Source organism: Mesitornis unicolor, unplaced genomic scaffold (assembly GCF_000695765.1).
Source record: "Mesitornis unicolor isolate BGI_N332 unplaced genomic scaffold, ASM69576v1 scaffold4719, whole genome shotgun sequence".
NCBI classification, from domain to species: Eukaryota; Metazoa; Chordata; class Aves; order Mesitornithiformes; family Mesitornithidae; genus Mesitornis; species Mesitornis unicolor.
In genome coordinates, this window is record NW_010209105.1 from 9,461 (window position 1) to 26,283 (window position 16,823).

At 42.0% G+C, this 16,823-nt stretch overlaps 2 protein-coding genes across 2 annotated transcripts in view; one reads left to right on the top strand and one right to left on the bottom strand.

Annotated features, from left to right (window-relative positions):
• The first annotated feature begins 152 nt into the window (after positions 1 to 152).
• Positions 153 to 16,257, top strand: SNW1 (SNW domain containing 1). Its single transcript, XM_010192757.1, has 14 exons — positions 153 to 195; positions 1,256 to 1,409; positions 2,966 to 3,127; positions 8,262 to 8,357; positions 8,450 to 8,556; positions 9,363 to 9,467; positions 9,563 to 9,632; positions 9,992 to 10,057; positions 11,375 to 11,491; positions 11,846 to 11,987; positions 13,685 to 13,781; positions 14,553 to 14,670; positions 15,676 to 15,839; positions 15,920 to 16,257. Exons 1-14 carry the CDS (start codon positions 182 to 184, stop codon positions 16,122 to 16,124), a joined length of 1,617 nt encoding a protein of 538 aa, XP_010191059.1. The 5' UTR covers positions 153 to 181; the 3' UTR covers positions 16,125 to 16,257.
• Positions 16,258 to 16,681: 424 nt separating this feature from the next.
• SLIRP (SRA stem-loop interacting RNA binding protein) overlaps positions 16,682 to 16,823 on the bottom strand; it is a gene marked incomplete at its 5' end in the record, with an annotated part of 3,678 nt that continues 3,536 nt past the window's right edge. The window contains one exon of the mRNA XM_010192758.1: positions 16,682 to 16,741. Within this exon, the coding sequence (XP_010191060.1) occupies positions 16,682 to 16,741 (60 nt within the window). The remainder of the gene's footprint in view (positions 16,742 to 16,823) is intronic.

The following is a 16,823-nucleotide window of genomic DNA, read 5'->3' on the forward strand; positions in this document are numbered from 1 at the left end:
TGGACCAGCTCCTCCCGCCCCGCGTTGCGCACAGCACGCATGCGCACAGCACGCCGACTGTGACGTCCTCTGGACTACAGTTCCCAGCGGCCTCTGCGGGGCAGGGCGCATGCGCGCCGCTCTCACCGCCCCTTCCTCTGGCTCGCGTCCTGGCTCCTGAGAAGACGACGGAGGCGGCAAGATGGCGCTCACCAGGTGGGTCCGGCTCTCCTCGTCCTGGCTGGTTCGGGTGACTGCTTGTTCCGGGCTGTCTCTGGCTTTCCAGCCGCTGTGCGAGGCTCCGGCCGACTAGAGACGTCGGTCTCGGGGAGGCCGCTGCAGGGCCGCGGCCTATTCTTGGTGCTAGGCCCGCCGGCCGGTGAGGAGGCCGGGCCGCGGCCGGGGGGAAGGCGGCGAGGGCCGAGAGGCAGCTAGGGGAGCTACCCTGCCCTGCTTTGTCCTGCCTTGGTGGGAGGAGGTGTTTTGTACTGCTGCTGGTTCGGGACTCTGCCTTCCTTGCGTGTTTTCTGCCGGAAGAAGGAGCTCCTCCGCCTTGGCGGGAGGTGATGGGATCCCTGGGGGTTTTGTTGCGGTTTCCTTACCGTGAGGGAGAACGAGAGGTCTTTGTTACCAGCTGCGGCGGCTCTCGCAAGCCTCGGGAGTGCAGCGCCAGTGGTCTGCTCCGACTTTCTCGGAGGTGGGCGCTTCCTTGACAAGACCGTAAAAGGGCCCCGTAGTCCAGACGAGCTGAAAATTGGGAAGTCAAGAAATCGCGTTTCGAGTAAATTACTTTGGCCGGGAGGTATCTGGCGTTAAGGGGGGAGCTTGTTGACAGATCTTCTGATGGGCGTTTGCCTTGAGAGAAAGGAAGGAGGCGGCGTTGGGACTAAGGGCATGTTTCCTTTTTCTGCTCCGGAGTGGTGGAAAGAATACACCGTGGTGTGTGAACTTCCTCTTGGAGACTGAGCATTGTCACACAGTCCTGTTCAAACAAAATGGGAACGTGGATTAATTTTGCATCAGGTTTTATAGGGATTTTACAGAATGCTGAGAAAGTGCACGCTGTTTTCCCCCTGTAATCTCAGAAGTTACTGCTGCCTGGTTTGTGAGCACAATACTTAAATTTCTTAAGTTGTTTCTCAACCTGTATGAAGTGATTGTAGAGAAATTAATAATGTAGTAGTAGCTTCAAGCATAGTTGAGTGTCATTGAGTGAAGTTATCAGAATTAACTTTTGCTGTCTGTCTTTTTTTGGTGGCTGTCTATGGATGTGCAGTTTTTTACCAGCTCCAACCCAGCTGTCTCAAGACCAGCTAGAACTAGAAGAAAGAGCAAGAGCTCAAAGATCTAGGCAGACTGCGCTGGTCTCATCACGAAGGGAACCTCCCCCATACGGTTACCGGAAAGGATGGATACCACGGGTGCTAGAGGTAGGTATTTAACTTCAAACTGTAGTAGTGTGTCTGCTAATGCAGAAAAAAGTGTATTTTCTGGAGTAGAAATAAACTCTTGAGCATCTTGAGTGTAGCACGGAGTTGTACAGAGCCTTGCCACATGCAGAATATCCATCCGACCTGTTGGAGGATGGATATTCCTCCTCTTGGGTTGGAGGAAATTGTTCTAATCCATGAGATTACTTTAAAGATTTGATGGTAAACAGGATGTTATAAGGATTCTTCCAATCAGAGATCGTTATATTGGAATATGGAAATAGGTCTATGATCCTTTCAGCTTACAGTCTGTGAAGGCAAGGATCCTCTGAGAAAGGCATCTATGTTGTTTCTCTGTCATATACATGTTTCAGATTATAGCTGGAATGAGTGAACATGTGTATATCAGAGAACAGAACACTGATGTGTATTCTGGTCTTAGCGTAACCAAAGATAGCTGTCAGTGGGGGAGAAAATTGGTCGAGGTGGAAGGAAACTTAAAAAATTGCCAAGATATTAATGGTTAAAGCACGTCACTGGCAAAAGGGTTCTGGAAGATGATGTGTTACTTAGCCGTAATCCTTGCCAGCTTAATGTAATTTCAACTGGAAATGTTAGAAGGGAAAATACAGATGCAAAGCTCTGATTGCAAAATGGTTTTAGTACAGTTTCTTGCTGAGCCTGAAAACCTTGCAGATTTTGAATGGTATGTGACAAAATCTGAGACCTGCTCTGCTGAGCCAGAAGCCAGGGCCTGTGGGACAAGGCATGCTACTGAGGTTTTAATAGTGTCTCATGTGTGATCACTACCATTGTGATCCATTAGCGCTAGGTAAGGTGACTTCAAATAGTTCCAGGGGTTCTCTAAAGTAGAACGTTTTTCTGTAGGTTCAGCATTTAATAAAGCATATGACATTAAGAATTATACCTTCATTTCAGTTCCCTCCCTACACTGTTGATTATTAAAGTTAATATTCTAGCGTTCATTCTTTTCAAGTGTTAACAAAAAGTCAGGTGAAGGTTTTCAAAGAGTTTCCAGGGTCACTGGGCCACAAAAGGATATGCATCTCAAAAAAGATGTTTAAAACCTCCTTTCTGCCTCATGAACAAATCCATATTCTTAAAGAGTGGTAGATATTTCCAAAGTATAACCTTTGTGCAGTGGCTCTGAAACGCCATAATTGAAGAAGACAATATCTGTTCTTGAGAGATCAAGAGTTATGCACAAAAAAGTTTGAGGAATGACTGACTTTTGTTCTGCCTAATACTTTAATGTTGATTCTGTAACTTATTGTTGAATGTGAGACATCCAGGGGAAGACTGTGTGCAGGGAGTAGTTACTGCAAGGTGTCTGTGCACTTCAGTGTCTTTTCTTTCACGAAGTGTAAGTCCTGGAGTCCATTGCTCTCTGAACAGCTACAATAAAGTTACTTGAGTATTCTGACAATGTTTCATTTTGTTAAAATCTCTCCACTACTTCATTCCGTTCCCCATCCCTGCAAATGTTTTACCATGATTTTGTGTTTCAGACATTCACTACTTTTTCTTTCCTGTAGGATTTTGGAGATGGGGGTGCTTTCCCAGAAATCCATGTGGCCCAGTATCCATTGGATATGGGCCGAAAGAAGAAAATGTCCAATGCTTTGGCTGTTCAGGTGGATGCAGAAGGAAAAATAAAATACGATGCAATTGCTCGACAAGGGCAATCAAAGGACAAGGTAATATTTCTTCAGATATGCAGCCTGGCTTGCATGCCTGGGAAAGCTGTATGTACACATTGCATATACGTGGTCTCTAAGTCCTTGGTCTGGCATTAGACAAATGGATTCCCTCCCTGAGGTACAGTCCTGTTTTCTTAAAGTCAGACTGTTGTGGATGAGGTATTCACATGGTTGATTCAGTAGCAATTTAAGGTTTATTGAAAGTGTGAGGTAATTGTAGCAGTACTTAATCAAAAACCAATTTGATATTTACAAGGTGATTCAGATAAATAAATTATAAGTAAAGCAGCAACTTAATTACAGATTTGATGGTTTGACTCAAACTTACTACAAGGTATCATAAATCTATCTTATCTATGTATGTATGTACAGAGCATGCAAACAAATACTTGGATCCAGAGAAATGTAGATATCCACACTCTTATAGGCAAATGTGTATATAGAGGGACAGATGTGAGAGAGTAGTCTGTAGTTAGCATTTCCCTCTCCTCAAGTTTAGAGCAAATACTCACAATGCATTGACAGTCCCCAAGGGGTGATAATTGAGCCTTGTGAAGGACTGACTTTGCCCTGGCCTTTTGCTGGCTGTTGGCAGATAGCCTTGAGGAGTTTGTGCCTGAGAGGCATCCTAGCTCAAGGAAGGTGCTAGTCACAGCCCACTGCAGTCCAGGAGAGCTCAAAGGATCTCCCATAGGGTCACTGTTTATGGGGTCTGAGATAATTGGCTTTGGTCAGTACTTTGCTGCTGTTGCCACAGTTCTTGTCAGATGATTTTGGCAACTTTCAGAGTGGGCCTATGATCCAGACAGGAGGGGTCTCTGGTGCATTTCTCAGGCAGCGGGAGTTCCAGTTGTGGTTAGGGAGTGCCTGATCATCCCAACTCAATGTATTTATACCAGGACAAGATGCCAGATTGTCTCAACTCGCTGACTCAGTCAGCAAGATCAGAAAGTGCCAGATTGTCCCAGCCCACTGTAACTGCAATGTGAACAGTGATGGCTGGTGTTGCACCACCGTACAGACAGACATGGGCATTTTGACCAGGATCACTATGTGATCTTCTCTGTTGTGTAATTAAAAGGTAAGGCAAAAATGATGAGAGTGTTTACACAAAACTTACTGATAGCTTAGCAGCTTTTGTTAGAGAGCTTTCCAGTGAAGGCTAAACAAGTTCGGCTTTCAGAAAACTACATCTCATGTCTTACTAACTTAATATTTGAAGGTTCTGGCTGTTGTCAAATAGAAATCTCACTTATGCCAAAGCATGAAAAAACAACTTGGAGCAGATAAGTAGGCAAGAGTTAATTGTACTGATTTTGAGGAAGCTACAGGGTGAATAAGAAGGGGGGGGAGTATAGTTTAACCCTAATTTTTATGACTTGTTAAATACATCTTTGCCTACCTGGAGGATTAGATTTAACATTCATGTAAGAACTGTTCAGGTAGGGATCTACATATACTTGAACTAGACATTATAGTAGGCTTTAGGCAAAAACTACTAATCTTGTACTGTGCCTTATTTGGCTCAGAGTTAGGAAAATACTTAAATACTTAAAATACTAAATTTAAGCTGTTAACATTTGTCATATTTGATTCATGGAGATCTGTACCATTCAACTTTCCGTATGGCATCTATAAAGAAGCAGTAACATTCTCATTTTATGGCTATACTTACCAGGTTGGAAGAGATGAGTGGCTTTTCCAAAATTGGATTCTGTAGAACTCTAATTGTTCTCTAATTAGGGTTTCCTAACCCTAAACTCTGTCTTCTGGATCAGCTTGGTTCTGACTCCATCCAGCTGGATGATAATGCTGAGGTTAAAAATGAGGTATTGTGGTTCAAGAGATCTTCAGTGATCTGTGTTGAGTTGAATAATGTGGAATATTTTCTGTGAGATAGTACAGTGTAGAACAGTATTAATATAAAGTACACAGAGTTGTACTCAGCCGATACCGTGGTGGTTACAATGAGCTGGGAGAGTAGGCCTCTGAAGTAGAACAGATAAGACCCTCCCGGGATGGCAGCCATCAAGGAAGGGAGGGTCATCCTCAGCAAACTCTCCGGTTTATAGTGAGTGTGACCTTTATGGCATGGAGTAATTTTGTTTGCCAGCTTGGGGTCAGCTGCACTGGTTTTCTCTCCCCCCAGGTTCTGCACCTGCCAGACTCAAAACTGATAAGACTTTGCTCACAATGACAGCCTACACACCAGAGCCAGCTGAAACGAAACCAAAGTGTTTTATCAACTTTATTCCCATGAAATGAAATACTGTAGTCTTAGAAATGCAGCTTTCCTGAATAGAAAATTGATTCTGTGATTCTATCCCAGCAAAACCAGGGCAGATATTAAGAGCTAAGAGAAAGCTTAGCAGCCTGCCAGAAATGAGATGGAGTTTCTGATCCTATCCTGTGAGATACTTGTTTGGTCTGAGTTAAGAAGCAAATTTTGCTTTTGCTACACTTTATGGGTTTTTTGAAGTTGAATTTAATATTCTGCCGCCTTGTAGAGGCAGCAGTTCCATCACTCGGGCCCTATATCTAGGTGGCTTGTCAGCAGTTTCTGCTACTGCAGTGGTTCATCTCTCTTGCACCTGTTCCCTTAGATATTTAAAAAAATAGTCGCTTCAGAGAATTTTCCTTGAAAAATGCTGACACAAATGAGATAGTTTGACAAGCCTTCAGTTCAGAACTGCTAGACACAAAATGCTGGATAGTGTCAATGAACCTGGTTGCAGGACCTTATGGGTCTGAGGATGGAGTTCCACCTGGTTGTCTACATGAAGGGCTTCCAGCATTACCCACGTGGTTAGGTCCTGTGCTGCTATTGAGTCTTCCACTGCTTTCTCTACTCACATGACTAAAAGCCAGGCTAAAATAATGCATCTGTAATTTGGTGGGAGCGATGCTCTGTCCCCTTATTAGGAAAATAAGGACATGTAATTGCCTCCTGTGTTTTTATTAAGACAAGAGAGAGAGTGAAATCAAGGAATGGAACTGTGAGGTTCTGGCAAGGATAGTTTTTCTGTGCAGGAGTTGGATTTCGTCTTAGTGGCCCAAGGCTGCAGCTTAGACATTAAAGGAGAAAAAAAGAACTGCAAATCTTACCTACATCTTTTTTCCTCATGATTGTGAATTCAAATAACATTCACAAGAGAGAGTAGTGCCACTGTTGAAGGAGCTCCTGTCATGGTGATGGAACAGATCAAGAGAATGTGAATATAACTAAAATAACCAAAAATACTCTTTACTCATAATGTATTTACCTTTGTGGTAGAGCTTGGTTTGAGAGCTTATCACCTATTTTTGTCTCTGGTGCGTGTGCCAGGCTTCCAACCAGGTAACTGTAATGACTTACAATGTTAGGTGCTTTATATGGGGTAACCATTCTTGGACAAGAAAGGAGTTCATTCTGCGATGCTCGATGGCAGCTTCTCGGTTTACACCTAGGATTGATGAGGATTGGTGAGCACTGTATGGAGCTGCTCTGGATCTATAGAATAAAGTAGAAATTAAGAATTTTCTGTCAAGACACGTGCCTCTATCAGGTGTCTTATGAAAGTCTGAATGTGATTGATGTCTAAATCCTACCATGAGTTATCTTACACAACCGCTTAGGTAAAACTGTTCTCCTTCAGATGGCAGTGGCATGCAGATTTCTAATTGCTGCCTGTTAAGGCTGCCCCCCAGCCAGAGAAGGAATCGTCTGGCTGTACCAAAAATTGAGTGTTTCATTTATGCCTAGAAGGAGATTCTGCTTTTCACTAGCAATCAAAATTAAACACCTGAAAAACAGACTGATGCTTCTTTTTAAATTTCAGAGCTGAAAAATGGTACTGACTGGGCATACAATATCAAACAGCCCCAGTGTCCTATTTATCTTAGATTGATAAAATGTGTCAACATTGCTGTTAAAGTAAGGCCAATACTTAAAAAAACAACAGAGTGCAACATCTTTATTTGCCTGTGTACTGCAATTAGAACATGCAGGTGTATCAAGTTTTTGATGGAGACAAAAATTGTGGTATTTTCAGGCTAGTTTAATCCATATGATGAATTTCTTCCACATTAATGCAGCTTGCCACTTGCATGCAATATTTTAGGGTTTAACTTGTTCGTGTAACTCATTTGTACCTCAGTGTACTGAAGTTTTTCAAGCACCACTTAGATTTTTTTTTTTTCATTTTACTTTTCAGTTTTGACTGCTGGGATCCTCTGAGCTCTTACAGCGTGCTTTGGTCTTCATGCAGCAAGACACTTGAACTTAGAGTTAATTACCTTAGAGGAGCACTGCTCTTCAGATGTCCTTCATTCAGGATCTGAGGAGCTAGGATATTATTGAAACTAATTCAGAGGATTAAAATTTTAGGAGTGAAAGATGAGAGGCAGTAAATGGCTCTTGTGTCACAAATTAATGCTGAGGCTAAAGGTCATTTTCACAGTTGGACATGCACTTTATAATGAACTTGACATAATAGTTGTAGTGACTTTTAACCCTCCGAACTAAGACTTTCTGATGTTATTTTGTTGGACAAATGTGAAACATTAATGCGACGTAATAAATTTTTCCCTGTAGCCATCTAATGGTGTTCTTTCCTTATATTGAAAATGGGGGCTTAAAGCTAGTGACAGCATGTTCTGTGGAGACAGAAGGACCCATATGAGAGTGTAAAGAACAAATTTGTGTAGCATTTCTTTATTTCAAGAACATAGCAAACATAATGAGGTGAAAAAAAAGTAGATGCTAAAAAAGGCTTGTATCAAATCCTTAAGTAATCCTTAAAAACAGAACTACAAATGTGGATTTGTGGATTTTTCTGTCTTGAGGAGCCTGCAAAAAGAAGAGAGTAGGAAAGGGAAGCAGGAAACTGGTGTCGAATGCCAGCTCTGAGAGTGATTTACATAATTATATTTAATCAAATTGCTTCTTTTTTTGATTGTTCCATCTGTAAAATGGGGTCCAGAGCATATTCTTGTTCTATGGGAGTCATTGAAGAATATGTGATTGTAATATATTTAGAGTTGTAGACAAGATTCAGTTAGCACCTAAAGTATAATCTAGGACTGAAATTTCATTTGAAATATGCACATCTATTCCTGCTCGCCAGCACTAATAAAATATAACGTCTTTCAGGTTATTTACAGCAAATACACAGATCTCGTGCCAAAAGAGGTCATGAATGTGGACGATCCTGAACTGCAAAGACCAGATGAGGAGGCGATTAGAGAGGTACTGTATGCACTGATGAGCTTAGTTATCAGAGGTCTACTGTATGTCTTGCTTATGTGGTGAGATGCATCCTGTGGTACTTTTGTCTTCAGATAACAGAGAAGACAAGAGCAGCCTTGGAGAAATCAGTCTCTCAAAAAGTTGCAGCAGCCATGCCAGTTCGAGCAGCTGACAAACTAGCCCCTGCACAGTACATTCGGTATGTGGTGCTGGTGTGTGTGTGATGTTATTTATGACAGTGATTAAAGTTAGGATATGCCTTGAATTTCCGAGATCAATTTCTTCTGAAAATAATACGAAAATGCCTTATGTATTTTGAATCAACTCACTAATGATAACCTAGTTTGAAGGGTGTTAAAATATGTCATGAGCTGTGGCACGTTGTGGAGTGGTTATTTGAGTTACAAAATACAGGTTTGTCAGGGAGCACTATGAATGATGCTGTCCTGAAAGCAGAGTCTTTGCTGGGAGTTTCAAACCAAGAAACGGCATAAAACAAGGTTCTTCCCCAATATCAAATGAGCAGCCAGAAAGAACGGGAATTACTAGTAGGGTTATTTATATTATACTCGTTTATGATGATTTTCTGCTGCAAACACAACAAAATTCTATGGTAGGGTTAGACTTGGGCTGAGGTGAATTCTGAAAAATGTGAACGTGGTTCTTAACCAGTAAATAGTTACCAGGGATACACAGACACAGGTGAAGAGTATTGTCACGTGCTCTGTGTGCTCTGTTAGTTTGTTTCTTCTACGTTGGGGTCTAGGTTGAATGAGGAGAATGTAGCCCTGTGAAGATAGACTCTGTCTGATGTACTTGATTCTCTGTGTTCAGTGCAGTATCCCCTGTGCAGTTACCTGCTGCTGGTGTTCACAGTGGAGAAGTCTTAAACTTGTGTGGATGAAATGAAGATGCAGCTAGAGCAGTGAACTGAGTGAAAATAGAGGTGGGAAAGCAGTATCCAGCAGCATGCAGACAACTGAGTGCTTTGATTGTTTTACTCAGGTACACCCCATCCCAGCAAGGTGTTGCCTTCAACTCTGGAGCAAAACAGAGAGTTATTCGGATGGTGGAAATGCAGAAGGACCCTATGGAGCCTCCGAGATTCAAGTAACTATTCAGAACTTCTTCATGGCAAATAATAGATTTTGTAGTGTATTTCCATATGCAACGTACTGATTGTATCTGCTGTCTTAATTGGTCAGGATTAACAAGAAGATTCCTCGTGGGCCGCCTTCTCCTCCAGCACCTGTGATGCACTCTCCTAGTAGAAAGGTATGAAATGCCAGAGCTGTTTTGAATAGTTCTGAGTTCTAGAGTGGTTCTCAAATTCTGCTTTGATCTGGTTCATTTCTGTGCACCTTCTCTTTATTGTTCTTTTGATGTGATGGTAAGTGATGAAGTTGGTGCCTGGTGCGGTCTTTTGAGGGGGCTTTTGACTTTATTCAGTGTTAGCAAAGCTACAGTACAGGAATTAACATCTTATTGCTGCTTTGTGTTGGGTTTTTTGTAGCAGTGTCCTGAAATTTGTACTCTAATTTATTTCAGTAGTTTCATAGGTGCCTTTAAGACAGAAAACCGTATTTCCTTTTGCTGTAAACCTAAGGATTACTTTGCTTCTTCTCTCAAATCAGATGACTGTGAAGGAGCAGCAAGAGTGGAAAATTCCTCCATGCATTTCAAACTGGAAAAATGCAAAGGTAATTAAGTTGTCATAAATTCACCTTTCTGATGTTGCACCCTGCTGGAAGACTTCTGTGAATGATTTAAGCTTGAATAATGTTGGTTTTAAACTGCTGGAGTTGGGTAAACTGGCTGCTTCCAGCATGGAGAATACACGATGGTACAGGTCGGTTTTTGTCTCTTTGGCGTACCTGGTGTGTCAAATTGACAGGGGTGTAGGACTGAGAGAGAATATCACTTCATGGAGAGATTATGCATTTTGAAAGGAAAATAAATGGCTTTAGTTAAAATCCTCATAATAATGCAGTATGTGGAGTCTGAACCCAGAGTCTCTGGAGCTCACAGAGTAAAGCCACATAGACTGAAAAAGGGAAGGGTAATTCATAGAGAACCAAGCGTGTCTCTTTTTAATACTGCAGTCTGAATTTCTGGAAAGTTCCCTGCGTTGCATTCTTTCACTAATGAATTTTCACCACTGGTTAGCTTAGGTGTCCTTATTTGTTGTTTGAGCAGGTATGTCCTGTCCCTTTTATATAAATAACTGATTTTTATCAGTTGGCAAGTTTATGTTCAGAAAAAAAGGAGAGTTTATAATTTGAGGCAGTAACTGGTCTAATAGTTCTCAGACTTAGCAAGCTGCCGTTGCGAGGCAGCCTCTTCAGATGGAGGAAGGAAGAGCTGCATGTTTCAACGTTATTTTTTTCTACCCCAACACAGCTGTATAACTGGGACCGACAGTGATTAGTAGATCAAATTTTAGGTTACAGATGCTAAAACCAAAGGAAAAATTTTGTAGAGCTCTCTTAAAAATCTCAAAAGATCATCTATAAATACTTTTGGGTTTCAGCTTTTGAGGGCAAAATCGGCAATTTAGTATCTTGCTTTTGCTGGCAGCTTTTCCCCTTCTCATTTGGAACCAGCTAACTTCTTAACAGGTATAAAAACAGTTTAGGGAAAATGATTTTTAAGCACAAACGGTAAAACGGCTCAGAGGCTGGGAAAGCTGTTTCCTGTAGTTCTTAACACAAAGCAAACAATGGACCTTATAGATCAAACCCACTCATTCTTACCAAGATGTAACTTGAAGGGAAATTGTGATTCAGTTTTGGGGGAGTGTGGAATTGGAGAGGAGCTCAGTATTACCTGGTATGGATTTGAAGTGTGTATAAAGGAGGTCCATGGAGGCGTATTAATGATGGGTTGTGAGCTCTGTGTTTATTTTTGTTTTCTTACACAATAAATGTAATATTTATTACAGCGTTAATGCGACATTTGTTTGTCGTTACACATTATGTTCGTTTCTGTGATTACCCGCCTCTCTGTTTCCTCTGTAGGGTTACACCATTCCGTTAGACAAGCGTCTGGCTGCAGATGGCAGAGGATTGCAGACTGTTCACATTAATGAAAACTTTGCCAAGCTTGCTGAGGCTCTCTACATAGCTGACAGAAAGGTCAGGTGGTTGTTTAAACTCTTTTGCTCCATGTGGTTTTACCTTCTTTGTATGTTTATTTCCTTGGGAAAATCAGCTGCAAATAGGCTATAGCTTTTTGATTTGGCCTGCTCTTGGCCAACATAAGACATAAGGTCTTATCCCCAGTATCTCTGAATCAGTGGCTCAGTGTGGGTTGAATTATTGGAAGTCATGGGTCTTGTTTCTAGGCTCTAACTGCTGTGGCTGTCTGGCTTTGAACTTCATCTCTGGGGCTTGATTCCTGCCCTTCTTACTGGCTAACTCCCTGACAAAAGATCTGCTTGCATCCTAGATGTTAGCTTCTGTCATTCCAACTATGTCTTATGTGCACAGGCTCGTGAGGCTGTGGAGATGCGAGCCCAGGTGGAGAGGAAGATGGCTCAGAAAGAAAAGGAGAAACACGAGGAAAAGCTCCGAGAAATGGCTCAGAAAGCCAGGGAGAGAAGAGCAGGGATAAAAACCCATGTTGAAAAAGGTACATTTCTCTTTGTTACTAAGATACTATTGGGTTGGGGTTTTTTAGCAGGCTCTGAAGCAAGGGTTTGGAGAAATAACATGAGAACTTACAATACCTAAATATCAAGTTTAATTTCTAAGCATGGCATCTGTTCTTCGTGTCTTGATGGGCCAGTTAATTCGGTTAATTCACTGGCTGGTTTGATGGGATCTGAATTTGAACCTCACAGCAATATGTCGGTGTATGGAGGTTAAGGACGTTGTTGGGAATTTGAGTTGTTCATGGCTCTGTGCAAGTAATAGCTTTCATGGACCGTTCTAATTATTTATTTACTGTTTATTTTTAGAAAAGGCTTGTTGCAGATGAGTAGCAACTGTGTTTGTAAAAACTGAACCATCTTTAAGTTTTCAAAGATGGTAAATGCAATGTTCTGTCTCTTGTGTCATTATAACTGGTCTTGCAGAACTGTAGTTCTGTTGGCCACTAGGCCCAAAACTGCTAACTTAACTGAATCATAACCATTGCGATAATGATTGACGTGACATTTCGGAGATCAAGATGCTGAACTTACAGAGCAGTTATAATCACTCATTATTATTAAAAGGTGGATGATATGGTCATATAATGCCAAATCCTGCAGCTGGGAGGAACTGACCTCTTCCCAACAGGCTGGGGACTGGCTGGCTGGAGAGCCACTCCTGAAAAGGACCTGAGTCCTAGTGGACAATTTGCTAAACATAAGCCAGCAGTGTTCCCAGGCAGAAATAATGCTAAGGGTGTACTACAGGAGCTGCTTCTACAGGAGTCGGCCAAGGGAAGTAACCCTTTCCTTTTACTGGTGTTAGACTGCATCTGGAATACTGGGTGGAGTTACCAGTCCCCAGGTGTGAGGGTAAATGGTCGTGAATTCAATGAAGGGCCATCAGAATGGTCAGGGAGCTAAAGCATCTTCACCATAAGAGATGCTGGGAGAAGAAAGCTTGTTTTGCCAGAAGATACGGCTTTGGGGGAAGCTAATGGAAGCTTTCCCATACCTACAAGGAGATCATTGGGCTCTTCTCGAAGCTGCACAGTGGAAAAATGAGGCAGTGGTCAAACATTGAAGCAGAAGGTTCCAACTAAGAATAAGGAGGAAAACTTTCACCATGAAGACAACAAGCAGTGGGAATGGGTTGCCAGCCTCCCTGGGCAACTTCTGTCCCTGGAGGCTTCACCCAGCTGAGTGGGCAAAACCCTAAGCAGCCTGGTTTAAATTCAGCATTGATTTTGCTCTCAGCAGGAGGTTGGATTAGAGACTCCCTTCCAACCGGAGTGATTCTGTGATACTGAGTCACAAAACGTTCTTCAAGGTATTAAGATGCCTGCGTATTTGAACAGTATTTTTACACTTAAAAGTATGATATGATGATGTGTGGGTGGTTTAGAATATTAATTCCTAGGTGGACGAGTATTCTAAGCTCTTAAAAGTTGAGAAAACAGAGTTGTTAGATCTGTCTGCTTTAACTGTTGTCAAGGACAGTTAATTTCTTGGGGCACAAGAAAGCTGTGGCTTTTTATGTGTTTGGTTTGTTTAAAATGTAACATTTTGAATAGTGCTAAGAGTCACTTCCCTCCTGCAAAAGAATAGCTCATTGAATCACTGTGTCAACGTCTGGGGCATAATTAATTCAAACTTCAAATATTTGTCTGTAATGAGCAATCTTGCATTTATTCAGAGGATGGCGAAGCTAGAGAAAGAGATGAAATCAGACATGACCGGCGCAAAGAGAGACAGCACGACAGAAATCTTTCCAGGGCAGCTCCTGACAAAAGGTGAGTCACAGGAGAAAGCTGCTTTATTGCTGTACTGGCACTGGCTTCCCCACTAGGGAAGGTCACACTGGGCTTTCTCCTTTTGCTTGATGTGAGTGCCTGAATTTTACCTTGTGTGAAATGGTATTGCTGTGTTCAAGTACTGCAGTACTGTCTTCTGAATTTAGATTTCTCCAGATGAAGGAAGGAAAGAGGGAGTTGTTGGCTTTGGGTCTTTGTTTTCTTTAGCAGAACTTCAGTATGTTCAGATTTAATTAACATGTTGACAGCAAAGGTTGAAACCTTTAGTCTTCTAATTTCAGTGAGACGAGAATATCGTTAGTGGCTTTGTTACTTGAAGGTGTTCATTTGAAGTAAGCTTAGATTTGTGAGTGTAGGCTGAAGTATCTTGTTTGCCCAAGCCAGTGAGGTTTCTGAGCACGAATGGTTTCTGGAGGCTTAAAATCTCTAGTATCTTAAAATTAGATTGTTCAGGCTTTTTCAAATATAATTACACTGGTTCTTGCAAAAAATAAATATGACATTTCAGACCAAGTCGTCTTGATGTAAACTGCAGAAAGCAAATTTAAACGTCATGCCCAGCTGAACATAACTTTTCCAAGTGTTTTCTTTGCCAGAGGACAAATTTTAAATGTTACCTAGCAAGGAAGGGCAACAGTCAAAATCAGGCTCCTGAAGCAAATTGTTAGCAACTACTACGGGCTCAGGTTGCAGTTCAGCATGTCAACAAATACAGTTTACTGACCTAATAAAACCTCCTTTGTAATTCAGGTCAAAGCTGCAGAGAAATGAGAACAGAGATATCAGTGAAGTTATTGCCCTAGGGGTACCCAACCCCAGGCCATCCAATGAAGTCCAATACGACCAGAGGCTGTTCAACCAGAGCAAGGTAAAAATGCCTTTTCACAGCTGTGTAGCTTTCTATGGGAACGTGCTTCTCCTTTTCCTGGGTATGGCTGGAACACTAAAGAGATCCTGTTCTCATGGGTGGTGTGGATGCACTCGGAAAGAGGTCTCTACATAACTGGCTAGGAAACTGTTGATCCCCTTTATCCATACCTGATGCAACAGAAGTTGAATATTCTGAATCCATAACTGGATTCAAGTGTGTCTGCTGCGGTTTTTCTGTGAGGAGAAATAAGCTGGTTTGCCTTCAAGCTGCAGTGAGCTTATTTTCTTTTGTACAAATACACTGACCGAATGAGGGAAACCTGCTTTGAGAGAGAAGCAAGTAAGTACTTTGTTTCCATTATTGCTTCTGTTAAAAATCCTTCTGAAGATATACAGACAGTTAACAGCAACATTTATTTTCCCTGAATGTTATACTATTCAGAGATTAAAAAGTAGATTAGGCTTCACAGAGTCCCTGAACAGACCCACAGCTTGTCAATCATTCTTTTTCAAGTCTCCTATGAAAGACTTGCAGGCAGAAGAATCAAAAGTGAACAAGCAGACCACTTCTGCTTTCACGGGTTACATAAACCTCTGTGTGACTTGGATCAGCTTAAATCATGTTTGCCAGAAATTCTGAATTACACACAGTTCTGTCTGGCCGTGTTTGGCTGTTCCAGACAGCTGTACTTGCAGGGCAGACTGAAATGATCCGTTACTCTGAAATGTGAATGGGCTGCAATCCTTCCTGTTGCTCTCTGGAAGAGCAGAAGTGGGCCTGACTGAGGCTTGTAATGCTTGTCGTGTTTTCTGGACTTAATTCCAGACCCAAACCCGCTCATATCCTAGTGAAGTGCTTGGATTCACTTGAAATCATTGGTAAATCGCAGTGTCACCTCTGTATATCTGTGTGATGTCATCAGTGTATCTTGATGTTAAAATAAATGAGCTGAAGTTTGCATTGCAGACTCGGTGTTACACTGCTGTTCCTTATTCTTCGCAGGGTATGGACAGTGGCTTTGCTGGAGGAGAGGATGAGATTTACAATGTTTATGACCAGCCTTGGAGAAGTGGCAAGGATATGGCTCAAAACATCTACAGGCCAAGCAAAAATGTGGATAAGGACATGTATGGAGATGATCTAGAGGCTCGGATAAAGACCAATAGGTAAGAAAATAAAGGTAAGAAGTATTCTTAGCAAGTACTGTGAAGTTACAGTCAACTGAGTATCGCCTCTTCTCTTGCAGGTTTGTTCCTGACAAAGAGTTCTCCAACTCGGATCGTAACACCAGGGGCAGGGGCAGAGATGGACCAGTTCAGTTTGAGGAGGATCCATTTGGTTTGGACAAGTTTCTGGAAGAAGCCAAGCAACACGGTGGTTCTAAACGGCCATCGGACAGCAGCCGCCCTAAAGAACATGAGCACGAGACCAAAAAGAGGAGGAAGGACTGAACGCCTCTGCTCCTTGACTGCAGAGGAACGGACAAGCTTGGACTTTGTACAAAAGACATTTTTAATATTAGAGGTGTATAGGGAGGTAGAGTTGTAAGGCAAGCAGTTCCCAACTCTCGTGTCGTGTAGATATCTACGTACACACTTAATTCCACACAGGACAGCTGCCCCTGGAGAGGGGAGCAGTGGACACCACTTGGAAACACGTCACAAGCAGTTATTCTTTAGCAAGTGCTCTCTGACTTGGCTGATTCCCTGTTGCCCAGCATCTCAGGGTAAGAATGTAGCCCCTTCCAACAGCTTTGGTTTTTGTGGGTAGCTAAAGCTTTTACTTCGTCTGTTAAAAGCTTTCCTGCTGTATATAATTACTGTCTCCTGCTGTAATGGATGTTAGGGAGTTTATGATTCAATGTTTCTTTAGTGTGGCTATACCCTTTATTTGAACAAGGAGGGGAAACAGCTGAATTCTGTCTTAAAACAAATACTCATTCGTAGTTTCTCAGTAATCTTTATTTTAGTTTGTTTACATTTAGGGAAATAAAGCCGCCTTCCACCGTTCACTCGCTTTCACTCCTCCTTTGACTGCGTCTTTGCTGGGACTGCTGTTTGAGAGTGAGCTGAAAACAACGGAAATTATTCAAATTAGGCAGGAAGGTTTGGTATTTTTCATTTCTGATCTTCTGAAACATTTGTAGGGAA

Excerpts from the sequence above, each read along its gene's own strand:
- SNW1 (XM_010192757.1), top strand. Across the intron at positions 9,633-9,991 it reads TGCACTCTCCTAGTAGAAAG|ATGACTGTGAAGGAGCAGCA; the intron begins GTATGAAATGCC and ends CTCTCAAATCAG. Across the intron at positions 10,058-11,374 it reads CAAACTGGAAAAATGCAAAG|GGTTACACCATTCCGTTAGA; the intron begins GTAATTAAGTTG and ends TTTCCTCTGTAG.